Below are 15,708 nucleotides of genomic sequence, written 5' to 3' on the forward strand. Positions count from 1 at the left end.
TTTGGTGGAAATGAAGCTCCATTTACTAGGTGGTGGTATTCTCCATAAATGCAGTCGACTCCCGATAACTCGAACCCTCGCTAACTCAAACCAAAATCGATTCCCCCTGGATTTCCGTCATACATTTACTGTAATTTTACCCTCGGTAACTCGAACCATGTCTGTCAATACGTGACAAGTCATAACAAACAGTGTACTGTCGGCAAAAACACCGACTTTCTTTTGAAATGAATACGTACACGAGTCAGAGCCGTCCCGAAATGCCCCTCAAAACACGAACTGTGCCACACCATTGACGTGCTCAGTGCACAGCGGATGTTTAGTTTGTTAATGGAGATTGATACCTATTCTTTCAAGTCCACCATAGAAAACATTCAAGGATAATCGATAGTGATTAGATGAAAAGCGTCACAGGGCGTATTGAAAGTAAATCGCTTGAACTCTATACCAGTAGCCGGACGTTGTTCTCTTTGAAACCTGCAAAGTTCGCAGTACTTAGACTTATCCTGCTGCTTTGCTTTCTTTCACATTACGTTACGATTTATACAGTTATTTAGAAATGTATTGTTCCATTTTCACTCGACTTTTCAATACTATAACTAAATTGGATTAAAACGTACACTATATGAATTGAAAAACAGTTAACACCATTTTTTTTCCTTATTTCTGGTCATTTGTTCTCAACTCTCGATAACTCAAAACTCCCGATAATTCGGACCTTTTTCAATTTCCCTTAAAGGTTCGAGTTATCGGTAGTCGACTGTATGACGCTTCTGTAAAATCGGGTGTACAGATATACCCCTGTATCTCCTCTTCCTTCTACTTCGCCGTGTAAGGTAAAAGCCAAAATGTCATCAGAATCTGTGCCTGAGGCTGTCATTACCGCGTTCTGTATGAACGGTGGTTCGTGCGAACTTTCCAGCGGACAGTCGCGCGTAAAGTGGCAATGGCCGCGTTCATGGTCGTGATTGCGCTCTGTATAAACTGATATGCAGTCACCCGTTGGTTGGCATTTTTCATTTAGTCTCTGTTGATACCAGTACCAGTGCTATCGTTCATTTGAAGAAAAATATATAAAAGTTTGCCAAACAATCATTTATCAATTTGTCGGTTTGTTTGGCATCGTGACTGGACCCTGACTGAAATGAAATTTGCAAACTTAGCCTGCCTAATTGATAAATTTTATGTGGCGCGGAAAATTACACGGTGTGTAATTTTACTTGGTGCGTTAAGTCACGCGGCGTGGCGCTTAATTAAACGCTGGGCGTACAATTTGCAAATGGTGTAACCGTGCGCGTCGCAAAACTCAACGTTATGTCAATTTACATGGTGCATACGTTAAAGCCTGGTTTTCACTAGCGACGCAAGCACAAGCGCAAGCATAATTGCAATCACGCAAAAAGGACAAATTTTGATCCTTGTTCTTGTGCTTGCCGCAAGCACAAGCATAAAACTGCAATGCTCTTCTGCTTTTGCTTGAGTCGACGCCGTTTCACGGTGAAATAAGAGCTGTTATTCTTGCGCTTGTGCTTGCGTCGCTAGTGAAAACCAGGCTTAAGGGATGTGGCACGCCACGGTTTGTAAATTTATGGGGCTCGCGACATAGGGCACGCGAAGTCTTAATTTTAACAATTTTACGTGGAAAGAGACGGTTAGTTACGTGAATTCAGAACATTGAATTTCCCGGTTTTAAGGGTGTGTGTGTGTGTGTGTGTGTGTGGGGGGGGGGTGGGGGGGGGGGGGGGGGGGGGGGAGGGGGTTGATGGCGGTAAGAAGTCGCTTATTCTACCAATTTTAAAAACTGCTCGGAGAGAAAGAACAGCCGGTGCGGGTAGAGGTCGGTAGAGAGTACAGATAGAATAGAATGGAGTGGCGGAAATCGAGTACCTTGTGCAATGTTGTAGTGACGTATTATCGAAGGTAAGTGACGTATATGCTGATCGAGAATGACGTCAATAATGTTGATTTAAATGAAGTAGTTACTTTTCACAACTGAAACAAATCCTCCGTGCAAACCTTTTCATCTGTTAAACGGTCAGAAACTGGGAAAATCGCATGAAGAGGATATTCGCACTTTCTTTTGATGTCATTATGGCTAGCTGGAAACGCAATGGAGGCAGCGATTTCAATCACGAGCGCTTTATATTTGCAAATGCAAAACGCGTGCTAATTAGATATAGTGAGTTCTTTGTGGAGGCGCTAAATACACTCTTTACTGTAAAGGGATTATACGGTCTATTGCTTCAGTGAAAAGTGACAACATTCATGTTGCAACCCTCGGTAAAGAAGACTAAAATCATTTTCTCTGAAAGATCGGAAAACTTTCTCCCATTGCTTTGTTGTACTGTATTTTAAAGATTCTCTGAGATAAAAACTAAATATAGTTCCTAAGCTTGGTATTCGAAGTAAAGAGGGTATCCATGTTAAATTACCTATTGTAGTGTCCCTTAGCAACTAGTCATGTGAAAAATTGCAAAACAATCGCGTTGACAATGGAGTCGTGTCATGAAGTCAATCTATTATTTCACTCAGCGATATTTTACTGTGTAAACATTCAAACAAAATACTTGTGATGCTTGGTGTAAATGAGTCGCGGAGAACTTAATTGTTTTGCAGCAAAGGACTTGATGGAAACTCGTTTTAATATGGACACTTCGACATTCTTCAGTATAACGGTTTGATGCGGTCTATACTTGCGACGATGTAATAACAAGCTTATCGCACGACGAAGCGGTCTTGCCGGTTGAAGTTAATAATAGCTGTTGAGAAGAAAGAAGAAAACCAATTATGCACATGGCAGACTCTACTAAAATTTACTTAACTGCAATACCAAATCCGCCTAGTAGCATGGCGACAAGGACTGGACACTCTGCTTGGTCTATCATGTCAAAACGATCGGATATGCAACGACCTAAGTCGGTGTGCATTTTACCGATGTATCACATGAAGAGCGATGTTGGTACGATTCCTCCTCGGGTTTCAAAGGCACTTCAGTATACACAAGATAAGAAAGGTTACATCTTCACCAGAATACCACAGCAAAGACTATCTGTGACAAATATAAGCATGAGCTCGCCTTCAAGAGCATCCTTACACACTGCTTCACGAAGGGCGTCGAGATTAACCCCGGAAGCGAACTCGACTGGAATTCCATCCAGAGATTTCGACGGCTCCTCAAATATATCAACTTTAACGAGTCAGACTACAGAAAGCGGTAGTATTTCGCTCGTTCCTGGGGTTTTTCAGAGCAAAAATCCGAGACCGAGGATTTTTGTTCGGTATCGTCAATTGTCGACAGAGGAGCGAGTTATAGAGTGGCTTTACAAATCGTGTACTCATCCCGTGAAGACATTACCGCTGTTGTAATACATGACGTTACATAAAACACTAGACATGAAAACTTAGTTATAGCTATAAAATTTATTCTTCCTTTTAAAAAGACTCTACGAGATATAAAATATATCGATAACATATTGCGCAATATACTGTATTTTGACATGATGAATGTCCGTCGCTGACAAGTTAATTAAACTTTAATTGGCGCATATTTTTTATCATAATAAATTAGTAAAAGTGGCAAAACTTTGCATTAGTTTGTTTGTTTTGTAGAGCGAGATGTCATTAACACCACTTTTAGCTTGCTCGAAATGTCAAATGATGTATTAAAAGTTTCGCGCAGGGATCTGCAGGGCACGAGTTCAGTGCGAGGAACAAGCGCGCGATACATGCACGCATACGCACGCACGCGTGACGGGAGGGAAAGCGGAAATCATTTACACCTTCAGGGCCTGCTTCTTCTCCCACCACGCGTGACTCGCTCCTGGCCCAATACGAGCTAAGTAAGACTGTAAGTGGACTATCTGGACTGGTCTCCATACCGAAATCGCTCACGCAAATGTAAGTAGTCCGAACGCCAATCTTCAAAATTGGCGTGTTCTTCTAACAGACCCATCGCGGCCTGGGTCACAGGCGCGAGAGAGGAAGACGCGCAGGCATCTTCTTCCTCGCGCGCGCGCCTCGCACTAAATTCCCGCCGTCTCCTGCGCTTACAATTCCAAAAAATTTAATCTCAGACCATCTCAAGTGATCATAGCAGCGAAACCAACCTTAAACTGTAAAATTTAGTTAAACACCCTCTGTACATGAAGTGATGGAGTAAATCATTTTGACTGGGAAGCCAGCCCTCTAGCCTGGACCGTTTGATCCATAGTCTAGCTCTGATAGAGCCTAACGTGCTAACCATCAGGCCACTGTGTCTCCCCGCGACATATCACACCAATTTGCCCTGCAATATATCTCGAGAGAAAGATAGAGACTGGGGTCCCCTGCATCTTCCTACTCGAAAGGCCGAAAAGCAAAGGCTTGTAGGAGGACTGGGTCTTGCTGAGGGCCTTAGGCAGAGGTTCCCTGGACACTAGTATGATAATTTTCTGTCAATGATCAAAATGGCGCCTGGAACAACAACGCAGGTAGGAATTTTACAAAGAAAACCAGCAAATAACTTATAAATACGCACTACACAGTCTAAGGAACACTTTTCAGATGCTTAATTAATTACTATTACTCCTTTTACGACTCTTCTTAAATACTCTCTGCCTCTCTTCGCTTTGTTTTTCTCGCCTAAAATATCGTAAGTCATCCTTCTAATTTTATTTATTTTGAAGCGATTCGTGTTGCTAGGGAAAAAACGCTCACCGGGGAGCGAAAATTGAGCATTTTATTTCTTAATTTTCTTTCGCGAGTATTAGTTACCTTCTTTGGAAGAAATCAGTGGAATCAGGAAGTCGAATTTACTTCGCAAAGTCCTGCAATTTTGTGTTTAATATCAAGTAAATTAATGGCGGGAGCTAGTTGAGTAATTAAAGAAACAAATTGTTGTTCTCTCTTGGGAAATGCAACGACTTGCACTACTGGGAAAACTATTTCTTAACTAGTGGAATATCAGAGAGTTCCATGCTTTTTTTTCATGATGTCTGATTTCTGTAAATTATCATGAAATGTGTAACATGGGTAAAATATCAAAATACACATTTTTCATAGACATTACACTTTGGAAGCATAAATGTGTTGCTTTCCTGTTTATGTTGCTGTTCAATGTCGCACTGTCTGTGACATATGCAAAAGACTGATTACAATCTAAAGGACCTTCTACCAACCTGAGAGTGATAAATAAATTGCAAATTGATTACATTCAGCTGATAATGTGCTACAGTAATCAATAAAGGTCACACTCTCATTTTCTATGAGCGAATTCCCTCATAGAAAACTCGCCCTCAAAGTCTAATTGTTAAATACAATGTGGCTAATGTTATTATGTGCACTCTGATTGGTTTAAAAAAAACTTTTTAGAACTGATATGGTAACACCAGTTGAAGTTGAGAGAATGTGAAAAGTTGTCCTAACACGAGCCAATGGTGAGTGTTTCCACTCAGGGCTACTTTCAAGTTCAACAAACTTTCAAAAGCTGTCTTAGTCTATCGCTGAAAAATTTCATGTAAAATTAGACTCCTGCAAAAATCAGTACCACACTGTTCCTCAGTTGTTTCCAAGGACAAATAGACTGGCTAAAGTTACCGTAAAGTTCCGTGTATAAGCTGCACGTTTTTCCTCTAAATTCAAGTCAAAAATCGGGGGTGCGGCTTATCTACGGAAACATCTCTGGTTGGAGTTCTCAAAGGCCTAATTAATATTCATAAAAAACTTCTCAAGACGTCATTGAATAAACATATAACAACTTGAAAACTTTGTTGTTGTTCACTACCCTTTAGTTCCTCTGCAAAGCTGTTTGCAGTGAAGCGTGCCAGTCACTTCGAATCATGTCTTTCCGCCGCGTGCGAGAAGGCACCAAGATAAACGCAAATACTCACAAGGCAAATTGCCGACCGCTTCGGTTTTTTATTGACTTTCACAGCAAATACATCTGCTGGATTAACAAACTCTTATTCTGCATGAAGTTTTTATCCTGTTGAGGGTAGCAGTTTCCAAGAATCTTGAAATAAAAACGTGGTTTCTTCCGAAGAAAATGCCGCCATGTTTATTTTTAATGCCCAGACTCCTCTCTACAATTCAGAGCATTCATCATTCGCGAACGATTCGAACGAATTACAAGTGTTTCAGGAGTGTTTAGAAGTGATAATCTCGAAAAAATGATATCAAGAGAGCATCCAAGTTTAAGAACTGAACTCAAACTAAAAAGGAGGTATGACAAGTGAAATTTAGCTTTCGTAAGACTTAATTTATATTAAGCATTGCAACAACCACCGTGTCAGTGTCTCGAAACTGTGCTTGTTTGCCCTTGATTGTTTACCAATAGAACTTCACTTGAACTTCAAACTTTATGGTCTGTATATTTTTTTTTTCAAAATTTGAGCTTCCAAATCGGGGGTGCGGCTTATCTACGGGTGCGGCTTATACACGGAACTTTACGGTATACAGAAATTACAGAAAGATTGAGCAGGATAATTGTGTTATTATTTCAACAAATTTTCAATGAAATGCATTTTACAGCTAGAAAAACTGTGGTTAGGCAGTGCTTGCAAGACTTTGATGAATCTTGGAAACCTACAGATATTTGGTAAATAAACCCGTTCAGGCGGCTCATATTTTAGAAGATAATGGCCCTGAGGCTGAAAGATTGTCCACAAAATGAACAGTTAGGCTTGAAGCAAAGCCTTGAGGACAACTGTGAAATTTTGAGGACAATCTTTCAGCCAAGGGCATTATCCTCTAATATACCAGTGCACCAGAAAGGGGTTTATTTATTTTATAACCCTCCCATTAATTTCTACGACTTGCTTTATTGCCGGTAAATAGGAAAAAACCTACAACCTGGCATTGATAAACCGCAGTTGAAACAAATGCAGGTTGATTGGTTTATGTGATTTTTAACACTGTGGTTTGATTAAAAAGCCAGACCTGAAAAGGTGACTTTGTTCATTTATTTTGTGTTTGTTTAAAAAATTGGGTGACGGATATCAAGTTTGACAGGGTATATTGTCTGATATCCATTGTTTGATTTTGTACCAGGTTATGCGTTTTGTCCAGTGAGCATGCACGGAAATTAATCGGTGGGTTATAACACAGGATAACTGTTATCTACAGATGATGGATAACAATGTCTTGCTGACTACCGTATATAATTTTATGGATCATGTAAATTCATTGAACAATAAATATATTTGTTATCATCTTAACAGGATGCCAATGGAGAGAATGCCGAGGGACAGCAAAGCAACACAATTATATTTAACTCATCCAAAGGAGAACTGTTCACTCCAAACAATGGTTTTAAATCCCTGGTCAGGAAATTGAGATCTAACTGGAAAGTTGTCACGTATGTTACAGCTTCTTTTTGACTCGCTTAGAAGCGGTAATAATTTCATGAATATGTTGCAAAGTAAATGTTATAGTTTTAACTTTGGTGCACATGATTCAATTGTAATAAATTATTTGTATGTGTGTTTGTTCAGAGTCGAATGAAAAGACTCACTAAACTATAAATTTATGTAACATGACAGTGTAGTTAACTAATAACTGGTTTTAATGATGATAATTATGATGATGATGATGATGATGATGATGATCTATATAATGTAAATAACTTTACCCTATTAAATGGCTTATTACTTGTTTTAGGAACAAAGATGAAATTACCATAGAAAGAATTATTACAGCCAAAGTGATGATATTTGGAGGACCAAGAAGAAAGTTTACTGCTTCTGAGGTACAAATGCTTTCATTGATGTGGTTGCACATCAACTATGTTACTTTGAAACAGGGAACATCGGCATTAAAAACTCTGGTTTACTTACCATAAATGGGCGAACTTTTTGATATAAAATAATGTAATGAGCCCTGAAACTAATAAACTGCTACTTGAAACACCATGAAAAAAAGTCTCTTTTTTGGTTTCAGACCATGATTATCAACGTTGTTTTCTTTTGTTGTAGTTCGATGCACTGAAGCAGTATATTGAAAAAGGTGGAAGCCTTTTGGTTCTGTTGGGAGAAGGAGGAGAGGGTCGCTTTGACACCAATATTAACTTCCTGTTAGAGGACTATGGAATTATGGTGAACAATGGTTAGTACTGTCATGTACATTGTAAACACATCAAATAAAATAGAAAGGCAGTTCATGGTTTGTTTGTTGGTTTCATTATTGTCAGAGAAGAACCTTGTCTGAGATGTGTGTTTGCTGGGGGGGGGGGGGGGGTAGTCAGTAGAAATTTTGATTGTGGTGTTCTCCAAATCCATAGCTGTTTTTGTATCATTGGTGTTGTTAAAATCTACAAACTAAGATAATTTTGTTTGCAAAACTAATTTAATTGTGAAATTGTTTTATGTTTGTAGATTCAGTTGTGAGAACAGTGTACTACAAGTATTTTCATCCCAAGGAGGTTTTGATCTCTAATGGAGTTCTTAACAGGTAAGTCAAAAATGTCTATGTTCATTTATTGACAGAAATGTTTCCACTTAGCTTGTTGAGTGCTTCCAATAAGCACCAACTGCCAGTGGAAAGTGTTGGATACTTAGCTCAGAGAAGTTGGCTTTTTTTTTCCTAAATTGAAGACTTTTATGATGCTTTCAAACGGTCATGTACTCTACCCAAACCAGCTGGCTACATCAAATTTTATTGAAACCTTTTTTCTGACGAGGTACTGTGCATACATATGTTCAGCCAAATTCAAAGTTACACGTTGACTACAGATTATTTTATCAGGTTCTTTAATAGGAAAACATAAGTATGGAAAATCTCTACCATCATGGTTTTTATTTTAGAGAGATCAATCGAGCGGCTGGAAAGTATGTTCCTGGATCATCTGATGCTGATAGGACAGAACTTGGACAGTAAGTAGTTTATTACTTAAAGTGTTTGTACTCTGTGGAAGTGTTAAAAGGTCAAGTCTGCAATGGTCTAAGCCTATAGGTGCCAGTTGGAGCATATACTGGTTTCTGTACAATGAAACATCTTGGGATATCTCTGCTTTCCCCTGGATGGGATGCTAGTCCATTGCAGGGTTATCTCCCAGCATTAAATTTGCCAGTAACCAAGGCATTTGACTGTACACCTCAGGAGAGGCACTGTGAGAGTAAAGTGTCTTGTTCATAAACACAATGCACATTGCATTAGAAATTCTGTTTTGTAACAACTTGACTGTTTTGTTCTTTAAGTGACCAGCTTTATTGATCAAAGCATAATAAGTGCAGCTCTTAAATTATTGTCTTTATTGTTGTATTTTGTAGGTCCTTGACATTTGTTTATCCTTATGGTGCAACTCTGAATGTGGTCAAACCAGCTATCTCTGTTCTTTCATCTGGCAGTGTGTCATTTCCTCTCAACAGACCAATCTGTGCATTTCACTCATCAAGGGTTAGCTTTATCAACTATCACATGTAAAATCACTAAAAATTTATTACCCTTACTTTGAGAAAAAGCAAGTTGATGCAATATTTTATACAATTGATCCAAGCCTTCACTGGAAAAATTAATCGCAGGATTATTTGTTGTCAACTAAAAGTTATTAGTAAGAAGATTAGTAAGAGTACTCAGAACAGAATGGAGATCCAGTCCAGTCTTGCAGATGGAGTAGAATGCAGTTTATAAGTAAAAAGTAAGGCAATTCCACATTGCAGCATGAGTTTTTTGTTTTCCAGAATTTCCAAGGAATTTATATGACTTAATATATCATTATCAAATAGCTCCACCTGTAACAGTGTCTTGTTAATTTATTTGTTTTTTCTATTTTCCTACTCAGTATTCAAAAGGCAAAATGGTCATTCTTGGTTCTGTACACATGTTCAGTGACCAGTACCTTGACAAGGAAGAAAACGCAAAGGTTCAGGTGGGTTTAACTGCTTCCAGGAACTAAAAGAGTTGTAATAGTAATTGGAACTCCCACTGAAGAGTGGTAGGGTACATCCAGTCCCAGGGGGGTACTCCGGTATCAAAGTGATGGGGATGATCGAATGAAGGCAAAACTCAGGACCCAAAAAAATCCCTAAGTCTCCCGACATTACCCAAAAAAATCCCTGGACCAAAAAAAAAAACGCCCCAAAAAAATCCCTAGTCAAATTACCCCTAAATTGCCAAGGCCGCGCCAAGGCACTTTAGTTTGAATTACTACCAAAAAATCCCCTATTTAAATCAAGTCACCCCCAAAAATACCTGCCAAATTCTCCTACCCAAAAAAATCCTTCGCACATCCTCGTCACTTGGATCCCGGAGTACCCCCCTGGGCATACAGTACCCCTGATGTAGGCCACTGTATGCCAGTAGAGTCTGGCTGATAGCCTTTCATGTTAAGAAATGATTACCCACTTTTAGTGATGCATTACACTGTATCTTCCCCTCCAGGATGTCATATTTCAATGGCTCACAACCAACGACATTCAGCTCAACAATATTGATGCAGAGGACCCTGAGGTATTGTATCATAAATGTAAACTCTAAGGCTCTTTTTAGTGCAGAATGCACTATTGTGATGGTTTGTTGGGGCTGTCGTCCGCTAACCCGCTAGTGCGCTAACGTGTAAACTTTAATAGTCAATTAATTAATTAATATCAATTAATTAATTATTCCTGTGGAGGGGGTTGGGGTGGGAGCACCTGACCATACCCCCCAAGTAAAACGTGAAGCACATCTACGTTACTTTTATATGAGGATCTCCAAGGTATATATTTGTTTCAGTAAAACCTTTGCTCTCCTTGTGGTACTACTCAACGTAATTTACACCAAACGCATGCGCAGATTAGTCTACGTTGTTTTCTGGAACTATCATGAACATCGCTTGTACTGCGTGTTTGCGGTAGGCTGCAGACTTCTTGGCGCCAAGTAAAAACCGCAAATTAATTAAATTAGATTTTGAGACTTTCACAGCGCTTTCGTAATTAGGTATGCAAAAACTTGCACCGGGATTTTCGGCGTGAACACCTGACAACCAGGAAACAAATATCCTAGCTGTACTGCGTTTTAAAAAACCTGTCGAAAAATATGTTTTTTGATTAGATTTGTTTCTTTAGTTTTTGAGAATCGTCTTTCGTGCAGTCTAAACCGTAACTTAATTAAATTAAACAAATGTCATCGATGCCGCCGTAAAACAAACAAAAAACAAAAGTTTCATGTTATCGCATTTTCAAGGAAGACAAAAGTATTTTGTTACAAACGAACAAAAGTGTCGTGTTACGGTTGCAAAGATTAGCATAAGGAACACCTGGGAAAGTAGCCTGTGAACAGTTTTTTCCGAAAGTAAAATAAAGCAAATAAACACGAACATATATAAAACATCATACTTTCAATTGTTCCATATTGCATTCTGTACTTACCAAATCATCGAGATTTTTTTGTTGTTTGGGTGAGGAGGGAAGAGGGGAGTCTAAGTAATTGTAGCAGCAATGGCAGTGGTACTAATAGTGATAGTGCTAGTAATAGTAGTTAAAACTTTATTTATAGACAGAATTTCTAGGAAACTTACATCTTAGTTTAAGTAGTTTTTTTTTCCACATGATGATTCTTTAAATTGGAACGGTACCTAGATTTCAGAATTTTTAAGTCTTAAGATTTATAAAAAATATGTATTTGTTAAATATTTACGCTATGTTCTTTGTTTATTAGGTGTCAGACTACCACTATATTCCTGATACTCCCAGGATGTCAGAGAGACTAAGAGTTTGCCTGCAAGAAGGAGATGAGGTATGATCCTATGCAGTAACAGATCTTTTATAACTTGCAGTGAAATAAATCTTTAGTTTAATGCATTTTTACCTTGAGTTTCTCCTCTTTGATGCATGCCTTTCCAACTCCTACTCTATTTTCCCGGGGGGGGGGGGGGGTACTTGGGTACATTTTTGTTGGGTATGTGCCGCTGGCCTCTCAGAACCCTACCCCATTATAGTCTTATTCTATGGCCAATTATTGACCCCATCTTAGTCACTTTTGGGTAAATTTAATTTTTACGATCCCAACTTAGTCACTTTCTGGGAGCTGTTTTTCAAATATTGAACAACAGCAATAAATACAGTAACATTTTTTTCGGCGAATACCAATATTTCCGTTCATAAATCACAACTTGCCAGATTTTCGTACTCTCAAAATCCCGGAAAAGTGTGACCCCATTCTAGTCACCCTATAAAAAATGCTTGAAATGGCGACCCCATTATAGTCAGTCCAGTCGTGAAAATGCGACCCCATCCAGCGGCACATCCCCATTAGCCCATTTATAGGAAGTGCCCCCCCCCCCCCCCGGGTCTATTTTACTCCAGTGTCTTCCAGCCTAGTGCTTTAGCTAATCAGTCTTGTTTTATATTCCTAATAGAGTGCAGGAAGGGACATCACAAAAATGTTTAATGAGGATCTGTTTAAACTGGATACAAGTGTAGTTCCTGCTGCTATTAGGTATGATGCCAACCCAAAACAAGATAATATGGGAGTAATACAAGTCCATTAGTTTTGTTATCTAGTGAAACCTGACTTTATTTAGTTTTTCTGTCTGAGTGCATTTCCTTTGTGTTCTTATAATTTCGGGTTTATTTCCAGCATTTCCACTTTGAGAAATCTAAGGACATGTAGCTAAGTGAAAGATATATTCAAAGGACATAAAAAACCATAAAAAATAGCCTATAACTGTTGAATGATGTTGTTTCAATATTGCAGGGCATATGAAGACCTGAGGGTGAAGCATGAACCACTCCTGCTAATAACTCCTCAGTTTGAGACTCCTCTTCCTCCTCTTCAACCTGCAGTAAGTCTGCTTTATCATTTGACATGTCTTGTAAGACTGTAATAGGATTGATCATCCGTTCCAACCTGGCAGTTGACCAGTGCTAGTACATGACTGTGGTTTCTGTAGGATAAAGGGAGTTTTGCTACTCCTCCTTGGTCCCTGGATGGGATAGTACTTTAGCCCATTTACCTCCCCCTCCCAAACAATTTTCTGGTACCCATTTATACTCCGAAGGGGAGGCGGTGGAGAGAGGCACTGAAAGGGTTATTGTTTTCCCCCAAAGCACAAGAACACTGACTGACCAGTAGTAATCTCAAGCCCAAGATCAAACAAGGAGGGTCTGCGAGAGTTGACTAGAATTGAACTCTTATCAGCTATCATTCAAGTGCAGCCAAATGAGGTTGAAGTACATAAGAGTTGACAAAAATCAAATCAAATCAAATTTGAACAGGTTCAAATTTGATGAAAGTAGCTAAGAGTTGGCTGGAGTCGATGAGAGTGCGTGAGAGTTTCAGGCCAAATGAGAACGACAGTTTGAGCTCTTGGCTACTTTCATTCTCGTTTTGGCGCGGTCTATAAAGATAAACTTTTTAGGTCAAAAAACTGAGGTCTCAACGATTCCCAAGTTTAAATTTTGATTTGATGTTTATAGGCTGTTGTCGAGTGAGGGTGTCTAAATAGTGATGTGTTTAATCTTCGTTGTAGGTATTTCCTCCAACTTTCCGTGAGCTGCCTGCTCCAGCATTGGATCTGTTTGATTTAGATGAGAGTTTCTCCTCAGAAAAGACAAGACTAGCACAGATAACCAACAAATGTAAGTGACGAAATTTAACTTCTTACTATGCTATACTCAACGTTTAAATTTTAGACTGTTTCCTTGGGTGTCGTAGAGTTTTTGGCCCTGGGGGGGGGGGGGGGGGGTACTTCCATAAATTTCGGATAGGGGTGTGCTGTGGAGGTTCTTAAACCCTGACCCTATTTAAGGATAAAGAAAGCGAAAATTGATACCCTTTTTAAGGTCCGAAACCGAAAAATGACACCCTATTCAAGGGGAGGAGAAGCGTTCCGTGACGACCCAAATAACGGCCAACCGCGCACGGCAAAATACAAATCTTAATAAAATCGCTTTACTAATACTTGAACGGTTAGTTCAGTTTAAGATCCCTTTTTATATTTCGTTTAGCTGGGCGTTTATTTTAGCTGATAGAATTTAGGTACCCTATCTAAGGATCACACCGGAAACACAATGCCAAAAGTAGCAAAAATGATACCCTATTTAAGGACTGAGAACCTCAAAAACCATACCCTATCCTGTGGCACATACCTATATAGTCCATATATGGGAGTACCCCCCGGGGTTTTTGCACCAATAGTGAGAGAGGTGCACTGCGCCTTTCTGCGTTATGCTGAAACAAAAGAAGAGATATTTAACAACATTTTCCTGTATGTTAGGCACTGAAGATGACCTTGAGTACTATGTCCGTGAGTGTGGTGATATCCTGGGAGTTTCCAGCAAACTGCCGTCCTCTGTCAGAGATGCTAAGCACATCTTGGACTACATCTTCCATCAAATTGTGGAGTTTAAAAAGTTGAACCAGGTAACTGTCACACCTCTCATCACTGTTCTCATTTACTTATGTTTAAGGCCTGGCCAAACGGAGACTTAAGTAGACATAATTTTTTAACTTGTGTCCACTTGCCTCTCCGTTTGGCCAGGTTGCGTGCACTTGCGTTGTTTGGTGGAGATCAAATTTGCACGCAAGTCAACGCAAGTTTTTTCGCCATTTGGCCACCCAACGTAAGTCAACGCAAGTCTTGCTGTTTACTTCAAGTACTGAATCGCAGCGCGCGCAGTAGCATTGAAATGGCTTTTTTTGACAACTTCCGTGCACTTGCGAGTCCGTTTGGCCAGCCAACGTAAGTCAACGCAAGTCTTGCTGATTACTTCAAGTACTGAATCGCAGCGCGCGCAGTAGCATTGAAATGGCTTTTTTGACAACTTCCGTGCACTTGCGTTATCGTTTGGACAGGGCTTTAAAATGGGGGGGGGGGGGGGGAGGAGAGGGGGGGGGAAGTACGCTTGAAAAGAAAAAGCTTAAAAATTCTCAAGCATTTTGAGATCACCCGAACTTTCTTTAGTTTTCCCTCAGTCTGTGCTAAAACGTCGAAATTGATTTATAGTTTTACTACGCGTAACCAATGCTCAAAGTATTGACTCCTATAACTGATTCCCATAAAGTTCTTTTGGTGTTAGTTGAAGTTCATCTGTACTTAAAATACTTATTTCATACCTTTTCGTTTAATAACTATCATATTCTTCTTCTTGTAGGAACCTCCAGATGATTTTTCAAATGAGCCTGCATTCACAGATGCCATGTAAAATAACTTCAGATCTTTGAATTTTCCCCTAGGATTAGACACTAGAGGCATTGTAAACTTATTTATTACGGTATTCCTATATAGGGCAGCAATAGAGATCCACTTTAATATGAAGTGTCTTTGAGAGGAAATATTGTAAATTATCTCTCTTTTTTAGGAAATATCTCGTTACACGGCTTGTACGGAACAGTGTGACACCGACACTTCATCGCTCGTATACTTTATAAGAGCATGGAATTAAAATGACAGTCACGTAAATAACCCACCGAGCAGCCAGGCTATCTAGTCGGGGATAGCGGTGAAGAGTGAGATCTTTATCCCTCGGTTTTTCCCCTGCTCGATTCGTAAGCGGCCTTACCCCCTATGAAGGGGCCTATTTACAGGGGATAGTTGCCCAATCAAGAAAGACTTCCATAAGATACAAATGCTAGTGTGTTTACCAATCCCGGCCGGGTCCCCTTACGGGGGGGGGGGGGGGGGTAGCTGCTTTTGGGATATGCCAAAGAACTTTTAGACGGCATTGTAACCAATCGTTCGCTTTCTTTACTTTAGCAGGTCTGATCGTTCTGTTGTCAAAATATCCTTGATCCAAAAATAGGCTATGTGATAGC

General features: G+C 39.6%; 1 protein-coding gene across 3 annotated transcripts in view; it reads left to right on the forward strand.

Moving 5' to 3' along the window:
• Positions 1 to 15,191, forward strand: part of LOC144645353 (intraflagellar transport protein 52 homolog) — a 74,396-nt gene extending 59,205 nt beyond the window's left edge. Inside the window, exons 1-16 of one of the 3 annotated variants that reach the window (XM_078504902.1) lie at positions 4,421 to 4,469; positions 5,350 to 5,414; positions 7,197 to 7,333; positions 7,636 to 7,723; positions 7,950 to 8,079; positions 8,349 to 8,424; positions 8,778 to 8,846; positions 9,243 to 9,369; positions 9,755 to 9,841; positions 10,354 to 10,422; positions 11,611 to 11,688; positions 12,311 to 12,390; positions 12,649 to 12,736; positions 13,424 to 13,532; positions 14,171 to 14,316; positions 15,048 to 15,191. In XM_078504902.1, coding sequence (XP_078361028.1) covers positions 5,412 to 5,414; positions 7,197 to 7,333; positions 7,636 to 7,723; positions 7,950 to 8,079; positions 8,349 to 8,424; positions 8,778 to 8,846; positions 9,243 to 9,369; positions 9,755 to 9,841; positions 10,354 to 10,422; positions 11,611 to 11,688; positions 12,311 to 12,390; positions 12,649 to 12,736; positions 13,424 to 13,532; positions 14,171 to 14,316; positions 15,048 to 15,098 — 1,338 coding nt within the window. In that variant the 5' untranslated portion in view covers positions 4,421 to 4,469; positions 5,350 to 5,411 and the 3' untranslated portion in view covers positions 15,099 to 15,191. Of the gene's footprint in view, positions 1 to 4,388; positions 4,470 to 5,349; positions 5,415 to 7,196; positions 7,334 to 7,635; positions 7,724 to 7,949; positions 8,080 to 8,348; positions 8,425 to 8,777; positions 8,847 to 9,242; positions 9,370 to 9,754; positions 9,842 to 10,353; positions 10,423 to 11,610; positions 11,689 to 12,310; positions 12,391 to 12,648; positions 12,737 to 13,423; positions 13,533 to 14,170; positions 14,317 to 15,047 lie in introns of those variants that run through there. The other 2 variants (XM_078504904.1, XM_078504901.1) reach the window with 2 other exon arrangements.
• The last annotated feature ends 517 nt before the right edge of the window (positions 15,192 to 15,708 follow it).

The sequence above is a fragment of the Oculina patagonica genome, chromosome 3 (genome assembly GCF_052425735.1).
Source record: "Oculina patagonica isolate OP01 chromosome 3, crgOcupat, whole genome shotgun sequence".
In the NCBI taxonomy this organism is placed as follows: Eukaryota; Metazoa; Cnidaria; class Anthozoa; order Scleractinia; family Oculinidae; genus Oculina; species Oculina patagonica.